At 50.5% G+C, this 12,090-nt stretch overlaps 1 protein-coding gene across 2 annotated transcripts in view; it reads left to right on the top strand.

Moving 5' to 3' along the window:
• Positions 1 to 9,666: 9,666 nt before the first annotated feature.
• The window catches only part of ANK2 (ankyrin 2), a 271,916-nt gene continuing 269,492 nt past the window's right edge, over positions 9,667 to 12,090 (top strand). Inside the window, exon 1 of one of the 2 annotated variants that reach the window (XM_071555392.1) lies at positions 9,667 to 9,936. In XM_071555392.1, coding sequence (XP_071411493.1) covers positions 9,865 to 9,936 — 72 coding nt within the window. In that variant the 5' untranslated portion in view covers positions 9,667 to 9,864. The remainder of the gene's footprint in view (positions 9,937 to 12,090) is intronic. The other variant, XM_071555397.1, reaches the window with a different exon arrangement.

Genomic DNA, 12,090 nt, shown 5'->3' with positions numbered 1-12,090 from the left:
GTCAAAAATATATCCAGGATGTAAATAATTCAGATCATAAATGATTCAGACTTTCTGAGTGGTGGAGAGTGGAACCAAACTGCAAAAGCATCAGTTTGGGATTTATTGGCCTTTTTTTTTTTAATAATTACTGACCTGAACAGCTCGAAGTCATTCTTCTCTTCCTTTCCATATTTGTGCAGGTTATTTCCTTACACTGAAACAGGAATTTCTCCTTTTCCAAGCTAGTGCAGGATCTGCTTCAGAGGGAAGGGCACTCTGTGTTCAATACTTCCTGAAGAAGTTCATAACAGAATTTTTGCTCTCAGTTCAGAAGTCAGGAATGGAGAGGGTGCCCTGGATGCTTTTAGAAAAGCAGCTTGGATTCTCAAGTATGGTTTGTGTGTTTTTTGTCTTTAAATAGATGTGACAGTTCATTTCTGCTGCTGTTATCCCTCCCCATCACACTCTGAGAGTCCAGCTCTTGAGTTTTACCATCCCAAGAGCTGCATCCCTAAAGGCACTTCATGTTTGCCCTCCAGAAACTTCCAACATGACTTTTCCCCTTTTTTATTCCCCCAAGAAATATTCTTTATTTAAAAATTCGGGATGATCCTGTCAAGTTGCAGGAATTCCTAACCTTGGAGTCGTTTGGTTTTGCTGATTTTTCTGTCTCCCCTGCCTGAGTGTTTGGAACTAACACCACTCCACATCCCTCTGCCTGGAGCAGAACCAGCATCGATTTTGCTCTCTGTGACCCAGCACAGGACTGAATCTGAAATTATTTTTAGCACTCATATTTTTGCCTCTGTCTCATGAGTTGCAGGCTCTGAGTGGCAGCAGCAGGACTGGTTTTTCCCCCCTAACATGTAGTCAGTACACAGTTTAACCAGACTTTAAGACATCCTTGAAAGGCAGCAGGTAAGTTAATTATCTTTTTGTAGAGAAGCTCTAAATCAAATTGGAGAATTACCCTGTGACAGATGACACAGGTCCCTGCAAACAGAGGTCAGTGTCATAATTGCTTTCCTGAGGGTACTGTGGTGTCTGATGATCTCAGGCAGGATTAAATCATGGCAATAATGCTGCACAGTGCTGGGAAAATAATTAGATAAGGTCTGTTTGGGTGACTTTGAGCTGTACCTGAGTGAGGGGGAAATGCACTTATCTCACCTACAAGGGATGTGGGATGGGGATGGTGTGAGGAAGTTGCCAGATCTCCAGTTTCTTGGCAGCACTGGAATCATAGAATCACAGAATGGATTGGGTTGGAAAAGCCCTCCGAGATCATCAAGTCCAACCCTTGGTCCAACTCCAGTCCCTTTACCAGATCATGGCACTCAGTGCCACGGCCAAGCTCAGCTGAAAAACCTCCAGGGATGGGGAATCCACCCCCTCTCTGGGCAGCCCATTCCAATGCCTGAGCACTCTCTATGCAAAGAATTTTTTTCTGCTCTCCAACTTCAATTTCCCCTGGCAGAGCTTGAGCCCATCGTGCCCCCTTGTCCTATTGCTGAGTGCCTGGGAGAAGAGACCAACCCCCACCTGGCCAGAACTTCCCTTCAGGGAGTTCCAGACAGTGCTGAGGTCACCTCTGAGCCTCCTCTTCTCCAGGCTAAACACCCCCAGCTCCCTCAGCCTCTCCCCACAGCACTTGTGCTCCAGTCCCTTCTCCAGCCTCGTTGCTCTTCCCTGGCCCCGCTCCAGCCCCTCAATGTCTTTCCTCAACTGAGGGGCCCAGAACTGAACACAACACTCAAGGTGTGGCCTCCCCAGTGCAGAGTCCAGGGGAAGGGTCACTGCCCTGGGCCTGCTGGAGCTGTTGGTTTGCAGCAGAGCTCTCCTATTCAGCCTCGCTTTGCCGGGCCGGTGCTGACGGCATACTTGGCACATGTAGCCATCACCCAAGCCACAGCAATCCCTGCAAAACCAGGGGAAAACCGAGCAGGAGAATCTGGGAAAGCTTTGCTTGCCGTTGCCAAGGTGACTGGCTTTGTGCGGGACAAACACTGGCTCATCTCTGCTTTTATCGCCTTTGTGGCGCGTGGAGTGGAACCAAACAAACACCCGAGGGGGAAAAGGAGTGGGAGAGAGGTCGAGGGGTGGGACAAGCCAGCCCTGGCACTTGGGAGCGCCAGGAGTCTCCATGGGCAGAGGGGCTGGAGTGTCCCGCGGTGGGGATTCTCTTCCCTGGCCCCGGGCACCCCTCGGCGGAGCTGCCTGCCAGGAATGCTGTTTCCAAATGTTTCCTTGCAGTGTGCAATCCCGGTGCTTTGTGCGAAAGAAAGGACTTGGAATGCACTCAGGAGTCGTGAGTGGGATGGGAAAAGCCTTCCAGTCTGGTGTGATTTAATTAAGGTCGCTTAATTGCCCCTTTTATTCCTCTGGGCTGGGGCAAGGGCTACGGCTCCATCATATTCAGAGGGTTGTTTTTACTCTTTTTCCAGACTTTTTACTAGGGCTGTTTCCTGATTAAGGCACTGCTGTGTCGAATCCTCGTTCTGCCAGCCCAGGGAAGGCTGGGGGTGAGGTGGCAGCCCCAGGGGTGTCCATGGGACGGTGAAACTCCTGCCTGGGATGGGCTGAGGGCCCTCCCGGGACCAGCAGAGGGCAAAGCTGCTCCAGCTGTTCTGGGCTGCAGGCACAGCTCAAAGCCTGGGGCAGTTCCAGAGTTTGGGTGTGTTACACCCTGGCTGATCACATGGATGGAGCTGTATTCATATTTCTGGGGGGAAAAGAATGGTCCAGTTCTCCCACCCCATGGAGGTTGAATACCTTTTTGCCTCAGTGCTTTGTGCAATTTTCTTTGGTTTTGGTTTTTCCCCTCACCATGGCTGATGGTTGTTTCCTTTCCCACATAGTGAAATGTGGCTCTGATATGAGAAGTGGTTCTTTGTTGTCTATTGCCTGGTGTATTTGGAGAGTGTTTTGGGAATCCAGCTGCTCCCTCAGACCTTGCCCATCTGTAGGTAACTCCTTACCAGGCTTAGCCTAGAAAACCTTCTCCATAGGCACAAAGTGTACTTGGCCCATTGGTTCAGGTCTACTTTTGCACCAGAAGTGATTTTTGGTGTAAAAGCAGAACTGTTGAAAAATTTAGGCAAGAGGGAATTAATTTTTGTTCTTATTGGTTCACATAGTCTCCATTTTCCTTCCTTGAACTTTGTATGCCCATTCCTTCTCTCTTTGCTGTCAGGATTGAAGGTGAACCCTTTTCCCTCCACCTCTCATCACCTCCTTATCACGATCATTTCCAAACCCCCCCTGCTCTTATCCAGGTCCTTTGCCACACTGTTACTCTGATGGAAACACCAGAATAATAGGGTTAGGATCAGGACAAAATATTTAAAATTATTTGGGTGTTGAAACATGCAGCTGTGTAGCCTCTTTGGGTTCAGACCACATTTATAGATGTATTTCTGTAGCCAAATCTCTGTTACAACTATTTATAGGTACAGCTGCAGTGGCAGAGCAGGTCATCTGCAGCTTCCAGCAGAGCTGTTTTGCAGCTTTGGAGCCTGAATTTGGCACTATCCCCTGTTCCAGGTGTCCTCATTACAGCTCCTGGGCTGTATTTTGTATTCCATTTGTTATCCAAGTGTTGTGCCACAGCTGGGGACATGTTGCTTGTGGCTGGCTTGGAATCTTGCCTTTAGAGAAACAGGACAGTGTCTCCCACTTCTCAGCTCTTCTTGCTTTGTTGGTTTGGGACTCAGTGTTGTCCTAAATTGTATTTATAATTATTTATATGTATCATTGTCCTTTGTGCAAACCCAACAATTTAAAGGAATATTCAAACACATTAAAGCAACTTGTAGCTGAATGGTGTGTGCAGAAGAGAGAGCCCTTCCCTGAGGAGCTTCCTGAGGAGTTTTTATTGGAAAGGAAAGGCTGGAGCTTCCATGATGTGGAGCTATGACTGTGAGAGCTAAATGCTGAGTGTGGTCACATGGTATGTGGAGACAAGGACTTTGGAGGTGAGGTGGCAGTTTATGGAGGGAAATGGAGGTGTTCCTGCTGAAGTTGGTGCTGGACAAGGCTGGGGGGAAGGGAGTGTTTTCTGTAACATTCTCCTGGCATCCCATGCTGGAAAAAATCAGCTTGCTTGCCCAGAAAATGCCCTTTCTCTCCACTAGCCCAATGTGAAGGCAGCTGGACAGCAGACAGTGTGTCCTGCTGTGTGGGCAGATGTTAATTAATCATATCCACCATCACCCCTTTCCAAATCTCCACGGCCACCTCATCCAGAGAGGTCCTGACCCAGGTTCAAAGGGTTAATTTTAGATACAATTTTTTCCCTCATGTCTCACACTGTCTGGTTGTAGCTGTGATGGGGATTGGAAGTGACAGGGGAGCTGTTCCTGTGGGGTTTGCATCGTGCCTAAAGCCAGACCCAGAACATCCTGGGAGAGGCTGATCTGCCAGACCCCTCAGGTGACAACCAACTCAGCCTCCCAGTGAGAGGAACTTGCCAGGTTTGTGGCACTCACCACGATGCTTCCTGAGCCAGGTGTGTGGAGAGGGTGAGCTCTGGGCAAAGGGGACTGCACCTGTGGGTCATGGACAATCTGACTGATGTTCTTGGCCTCAGCAAGCTGGCTCTGTTGTGTGGAACATCCCTTGTCTGCTGTGGAAAAGGGGAGGAGCAATTATGCCAGAAAGAAAAGATGTTATTTTTCAGTGACATGGCTCTGCTGTGGATCCTCGCAGAAGAGCTCTTGGGGATCTCTCAGACTGAACAGACAAGTCAGATGTGTTGCCATGGCCAAATAAAGGTATTTCCAAATCCATGTGGCTATTAAACAATTCCATGTGAGGTAACAGCAATCTGAGAAGCAAGCGTGACAAAAGTCTGGTGAGACCAAATACTTGGTTTGGACCTAATTAGGAGGTTTTGGGTCTGATTTTTAAATGCAGCAGTTCAAAAGGCCTCTTCACACAGTAGAAAAGCCTCTTCTACTGTTTCAAAGCTTAGCACAGAAAGGGAGACACAGCTTCTTAAATGTATCTTTTATGCAAAATCAAAATGAGGATCCTGACATTGGGACAGGACAAGATCTAAGATTAAAGCCACTGTGCAGCTTTCAATATCAAAACACAAAGCCCAGCATTGCATGACACTGATCTGTGCAGCAGCACGGGCAGCTGGGGGCCCATCAGGTCCATCTGATGAGGCTCTGCCACCATCCCATCTGTTTTACATTCATCTGTCACCGAGACTCGGAGCCACCGGGGAGGAAACAGAACTGGCAATGTCATGCCGTGGCTTTTCGACATCATTACAGGCAGTGTGGGAATTGCTGGAGGTTGTTTCCTGGTGCTGACCAGGGACATCACAATGTAAGGAGGACGGAAATCCCTCGAGTTTTCTGAATACCACTTCATCTCCCACTGAGGAGTAAACACTGTTGTTATCCATCGGAATTTCCACACCAAAATCTACTATTACATGGTGTTCCAACTGTTCCTGAACACAACAGTCTGAATCCTGCTGTAGGTTCCCCTTCTGCCACTAAGGAAAAGGGTACAGTATGGGCTCTCTTAGCTGGAATGTATCACCCCATGCCTTTGTCTTAGCCAAATTGTCATCTAATTTGCTTTAACAGCAGATGTTGAAATGAAGAACAAGTGAGAGCAGCCGTGTATCCAGTGGGACTGAGGTTTCCTTGAGCTCGGCACTCATCTCCAGCAGTAGCAGCAGCAGTTGGCACCCAGGGAAGAGGGAAAAAACGGATAAACAGACACTGAAAGTTCCCTAAAACAGCCCCTGGAGTGCAAAGTATGTCTTTTAACTCCTACTTATTATCCCTTCTAGTAGGCTCTTTTCCAGTCCTTGCTGAAGAGTAAATGCTTTTTCTATGTATTCCCCGCAGGCTGCCCTACTTTACACCATCACCTTGGAGATGGAAAACGCAGTTCCCTGCAAAATCTGCTTGTCACGATTCCCAATTTTCTTTGTCAGAGGTGAGGAAGCCAAACCCTGCCCCCGCTGAAATCCCTGGGCAGTCACAGAGATGGCAATGCCTGGGCAGTCGGCGCGGTGGGGGCTGCGGCTCCGGGAGGTGCAGAGAAGCATTTCGGACATTCCTCGCAGGTCCCGGCACAGCTCACACACAGTGTGTGTGTGTGGCCTTTGTTCTCGGGCAGTTTCCATGGTGCTCCCGCTTTGTGTGCAGACCTGGGATGGGTTTGCGGGGCGGCGCCGCATCGCTCTGCGTGTCCTGCAGGCTGGTCTGGGGGGAGCCTCGGGGCAGCACGGATTGGCCTGTCCCAAAGGAATGGAGCCAGGTGAAACATTCCACCCGGGAATCCAGCTCAGCCTGTCGCCGGTTGTGTGTGGCAAAGTAAGAGGAGGGCTCTTACCCGAAGGGATTGTTGCTGTAAAATGAAAAGAAGGGAGCAGCCATGCTGTTTGCTGCAGCACTCTGCGAATTTGCTCTGCAGATGATGTGTAGATGTGACACAGCATCATTCCCCTCACACAGACACTGACAAGGATGAGGTCGAGCTCATTTACCCTCATTCTCTGCTAATCATTCTGATACCGGAGCGCTCACCTCCTGAATGGAGGGAGGAACTCGTGGTGCTCAGCAGGGAGAACTCCTGGTGCTCCCCTACAGAGTCAGAATAACCTGCCCCCGCGTCTTTATGGCCAGGGATAATATCCCTCAAGAAACCCTGAGCTTTGAGCCTGCTCACAGGATCGCAGTGCAGTGCTTAGAGCCTGAGACTGGAAATATTTCAGCAGGAAAACCGGTTCTATGCATCTTACAGGCTGTTCATCCAAAAGGAACTGGAGTGTAAAATCACTGCCCAAGTGAAAAAAAGCAGGGGAAAGGGCAACGCTGTGCCAAGGGGGATTGTGACTCCCAGGCACAGCAGAGAGTACATTAAGTGGTGGGAAAAAGGCTGGAGGTCTTGTTAGCAGGCTGTGTATGGCAACTCAGTTTAATCCAACACTGCAGATATCAATAAGAAATGGAACAATGTTAATATCAAAATATAGAGAGAATATCACTGGGGACACAAGGGTGGCTTAGAAAGACGTATCCTCATCACAGAAGCTCAATATTTTGGACAGAAAATGGGTTTTCTTCACTAAGGTGAAGCTTGTAGTGTGTGTTGGGATAGAGGACGCTGCTCCCCAGAGCTGGACATGGAAATGAACTGTTTGTTAAGTCTTGGCAGAGGTTTTCAAGGATGCCTAGAAAATTATAATGCCCAATTAAGTAGGAACTGCTCATCCAAGCCCCTTTGGCGGTCCTGAAAATCTCAGCCACTCTGCACTGCATCTGATTTTCAGTCAGATTTTTCCCTTCTGCTTCTCTCTGCACTCCTCTTCCAGCACCATCCGCAGCTCCTGCTGGCACAGAGCTCAGGCTGAAGGAGCCCAGGAGCAGGGCTTGGAAACATGGCATTCACCAGGCTCACTGGGGACAGGAGAGGGGTTAGTCTGTCCTTGTTGAGGCCATTCAGAGCTGGGACTTCTCTGCACTGGATTAACTGCTTAGGAATCCCTGGGAATTTCACTGTGTCCTTGGTTTTCTTCAGCAGCTCCACGCTTGGAACAGGCTGTGCCCAAGCACAGAGGTGAGGGATGACCTTGATCTGGCACAGGTTTGGGAGATAAGAAAGAAGTGAAAAAGCCTCCCCATTATTTTGGAGGCAAGTGGTAAAATAGATTTGCAAGCAACCAGGAGGGAACCACAGTTCTGAGTGTGAGCAGGAACAGCATTCCAGGGTTATCTGGGAGCCACCCTCCAACAAAATCTTTAAATACAGGAGAGTTGGTTATGGCCAAAGCACCTCTTCCCTCTCACCTGGGTCTTGGTCTTCCACTAGTTCCCTTCACTCCACCCTTTGCAATGACTAAGTCTGCATTTCCCAAAACCTGCTATGAGGTGTTATTCCTCCTCAGCCCTTCTCCTCATCCAGATCCATCCAGTCTATCCATGGCACTCAAGTTCCTGGGCTGCACTGCCAGCCTGCAGCAGGCTGGAATTGTGTTGGTACTTCCCAGGAATAAACCTGTTGGTTGTGCACAAGGGATTGTGATGGCATCCAAGGAAGGGAAGTGCCCTTGTGTGACAGAGGTGACCTGGACAGACGTTCCTTCAGGAGATGGGGAGTGGCAGTGGAGCAAATACAGGTAAGCAGAATGGAAGCTTTCTCTTTGTATGGATTTGGAGAAATGTCCTCTGCACCTGCAGCATTCCACAAGTGAGGAATGGCCGTGCTTTCCCATCCAACAGCCGGTGGCTCATGTTCAACAAAAGACATGCCAGGTGTTGCAAAGAGCTGCCAAAAGTGTCAGCAGGGGAGGGATGTGGGAATACAGAGCCGGGGGTGGGGCTAAAGGTATTGGCTAAATCCCGGCGCAAACGCAGCTAAGTAGTTTCTAAATTAATTAGCAGGTAGGACTAAATTTAGCATCTCCCTAATGCACTGGAAATGGTCGTGACTTTGCAGCGTGTGCTTCCCGAGGCTGGTTTTGACTGATGGCACTTGGATGCGGGAGGGCTGATGTGGGGACACAGACTGGGACAGGCGTCAGTCGGAGTTTTGCAGAGCAATAATGTTGATTAACAGCTTTCCTACACCTCGTGTTAAAGAACAGAACTATTTTTGGAAAGGAACTTGAGTGAAGCAGCGAATTCGTTCTCTGCTGAATAAGAGGATCATTTGTTTTAATAGCAGATTGCTGTGTAAGGAGACAGGGATTTTGGTGAGGATTTGTGATACGGTGCCACACTTGAACATGCGTGAGGGAAGATTTTCTTAGGCAGGAAGGCAAGGAATGGTGTACTGAGCTCCTGTGGCTAAAATCTGGGGGTAAATGAGTGTAATGAACCAGGGGAACCCCTTGCCTAGGAATAGAATGGATTCATTTTAACTTGGTGATGTCAAATCGCCTTCCTGATGTGTATATTGTAGCTCCACCAGCTGTTTGGGCTTTGTTTCCAAGGGAAATGGTATTCCCAGAAATTCTTGTCTTACGTGGGAGATCAGGCTCTGATTATAGGGTTCCCCGTGGCCTTAAAATACATGGATGTGGGCAGCGGGGAAGACCCGTGTTCCACCCTGACGGTGGCCAGGAGGTGCTCGAGGATGCCAAACCCTGCGTAGGGGTGTGAGCACAGGGTGGGAGATGAAGGCAATCCCACCCGAAAATCTCCTTCTTTCTCCACAACCCTAAACTGCGGGTTTATCTCCGAGTATTCTTGCACTTGGGAGCCGAAGGGGAAGGTGCGAAAACCAAACACCCCGCGGGCTCAGCAGCAGGGGATGCTCCGGCTGGGGCTGTGCGGGGGGTGTGTGGGGAAGGGTCGTGGCCACGGCGCGCAGGGGTGGGGGGAATGAGCGCGGGGGGGATGTACCGAGGGTGTGCGGGGCAGGACGAGGCGGGTGGGATGTACCGGGTGTGTGCGGGGCAGGACGAGGCGGGTGGGACGTACCGGGTGTTTCTGCCTGTGCGGGGCAGGACGAGGTGGGTGGGATATGCCGGGTGTGTGTGTGCGGGGTGGGATGTACCGGGTGTGTGTGTGTGTGTGCGGGGTGGGATGTACCGGGTGTGTGTGTGTGTGTGCGGGGTGGGATGTACCGGGTGTGTGTGTGTGTGCGTGTGCGGGGCAGGACGAGGCGGGTGGGATGTACCGGGGGTGTGTGTGCGTGTGCGGGGGAGGACGAGGCGGGTCCTCCGCCCGCGCCGCCCGCCGGCAGCAGCCGCGGCTCTGCCCGTGTGAGCTCATCGGGAGCGCGGCGGCTCCGCCCGCACCCACCACACCGCACACCCACCCCCGGCAAGGTCACCTGCGGGTCCCCGGCATGGTGGCGGCCGCGGGGGGCTGAGAGGAGGAGGCGGGCGGCGGCGGGAAGGAGCCCGCCATGGCTTCGCCCGCGCCCCCCGCGCCGGGAGGCGGCCCCTCGCCCCCCGCCGGCCCGCCGCGCCTTCGCCAGGTGGGTGCTGCAGGTGCGGGGGGATCCCCGCGCGGGGCTGGGATGGGGCGGCCCGCGGGGCCCACCCCCCGGAGAGCGGGGATGCGGAGAGGGGCGGGATACAGGGATGAGAGGGGCGGGATACAGGGATGCGAGCGGCATCGCTGGGCAGGTGGATGATGGAGCGGTGGGTGGATGGTTTCTATCCTATTGAATAAAAAAACCCCCAAACTCCGTGAAATAACCCAAAATCCCGTTCCCACCTCCAGATCACTGCGGGCTGCACCTGTGCAGGTGTGCCGGGCGGCCCCACGCAGAGGGCAGTGTGAGCACACGCGTGTGTGAGTTCCCAGTGGTGCAGCGCCGTGCGTGCCGTGCTGCAGCACCGCGGGGCCCAAGGCATGAATAAAATCTTAATTAACGTAATGCAGCAATTTCCAGGAGGCTCCTGCTGCATGCAACGCTTTTCCGCTCTCTCGTGTCTGTCTCCCCGAGTAAGGAGAGAGCTCGGGGTTTTGCGGCGGCTGCTGCATTAATTTACATTTGCAATGGGCAAGTTGGTCGCAGGAGTTGTTGGATGTTCCTGAGCTGCTGCGTATCCGTGGGGTTCATTCCATGGGCACTTGGTGCCTCCTGAAAATGGGAGAGAGGCAGAAATGAAGGGACGTGGTTGCTTGTGGGTTCAGCTTGCTCTTTTCTGTTAAGGCTGTAATGTTGTGGCTATTAATAAAGAAAAAAAAAAGATTAATAAAGGAAAAGCTGTTGTAAAGGAGGATTCCCGGTGAGTAATCAGATTAGCATAGCGTGTATGTAGTCAAACATAAATCCAAATATATATCCCATCCTGCTCTTTTTTTTCCTTCTATTTTCATTAGTTGTACCTTTGATGAGGGAATCCCAGGGGTCTGGAGTTGGGACAGACATCTGAGAGTTTGGGAGAATATTTAAACTTGTCAGTGCTTTTCCATGCCAGAAATTTGGGCTGGGCAGCCTCAGCAAAAAGACCTTTGTGTGGGTTTGCTTCTGTCCCCGGCTGGAAATGGCACAAGAACAGCTGCCCCCTCACCCCAAAGTATTTTGGCACTTCCTGTTCCCTTTCCTGCTGGAAGCCAGAGGAAAAGGTGTCTGGTTTTGGGAGGGAGAACAGCCAACAGGAATCTCTCCAGTTTGTTGCAACCTTCAGTAGGTGTGATCAGCAGAACAGAGTTTGGGGTATGGACAAGAAGTTCCAGGCAGTGGAGGAAAGGCTGGGGATGGAGACCCCCAAGCACTGAGGATCCTCATCAAACCTGGCTTCTCTCTGCCTGTAACTCATTCCATGTGCTTCCTGGAACCAGGTGGGCAATATCCTTCCAAGCAGTGACACCTCCCTGCCATGATCCTGCTGGTTCCAGGCCTTGGGTTCACTCCTCGGGATCTGGGAAACACGAGGCCACAGGTTATTGATTGCTGCACATGCAGCTCTCTGGAGTGTTCTGAATTGACTTCTCACAGGGTTATTCATTTTACATGAGAAAGAGAAATGACAGTGTAATATCCTGAATTAGTAGGCAGAAATCCCTCATAAAAACTTGACTACTACAGTTGTTGTACTGCCTTGCTCTGCATTTTGTCCACTCTATATTTAGAATTATTGTTAATTGGGTTTGGAAAGGAATGACTCACTGGGCATGTTTCTGAACTGTGGCTGGGACAGAGTGTGGGGTTTATTTGGATTTATTTATTCAAATGTTTGCTGCCCTTCAAGAAGACATCATACACACAACTTATTGGGTGACCTTCACAGGAGTGGAAAACTCTGTGAATAAATTCCTAAAAAGCAACTCCAGACCAAGGCAGGGAACACAACACTGGTTGAAGTCAATCTGTTTTCCCATAAATCACTACTAAGCATCTCTGGCATCCTTAGGAGGGAAGAAGAGTACAAATCAAAAGGGAAGTGAACACATTTGCCTGAAACTGTTGTACTGACTCCTGTTATCACATTGTTGGGATCAGGCTCAGTGAAAACAGCTCAGCAACACTGGAACCTTTGGGAGATCCTTGAGGTCAGTCCTGTCTTGCAGCTTGGGAGCAAAACTCATTGAGGGAGGTGCTTGAACCAAGATTTTATTTGTGGAGTTTGCACTATGTCTTTTATTTAGGAGATCTCTGAACTTGTTCTTTGTCTTAAAT

The sequence above is a fragment of the Pithys albifrons genome, chromosome 5, assembly GCF_047495875.1.
Source record: "Pithys albifrons albifrons isolate INPA30051 chromosome 5, PitAlb_v1, whole genome shotgun sequence".
Classification (NCBI taxonomy): Eukaryota; Metazoa; Chordata; class Aves; order Passeriformes; family Thamnophilidae; genus Pithys; species Pithys albifrons.
The sequence above is the reverse complement of the archived record's forward strand: the minus strand, read 5'-3'. Positions and strand labels throughout refer to the sequence as shown.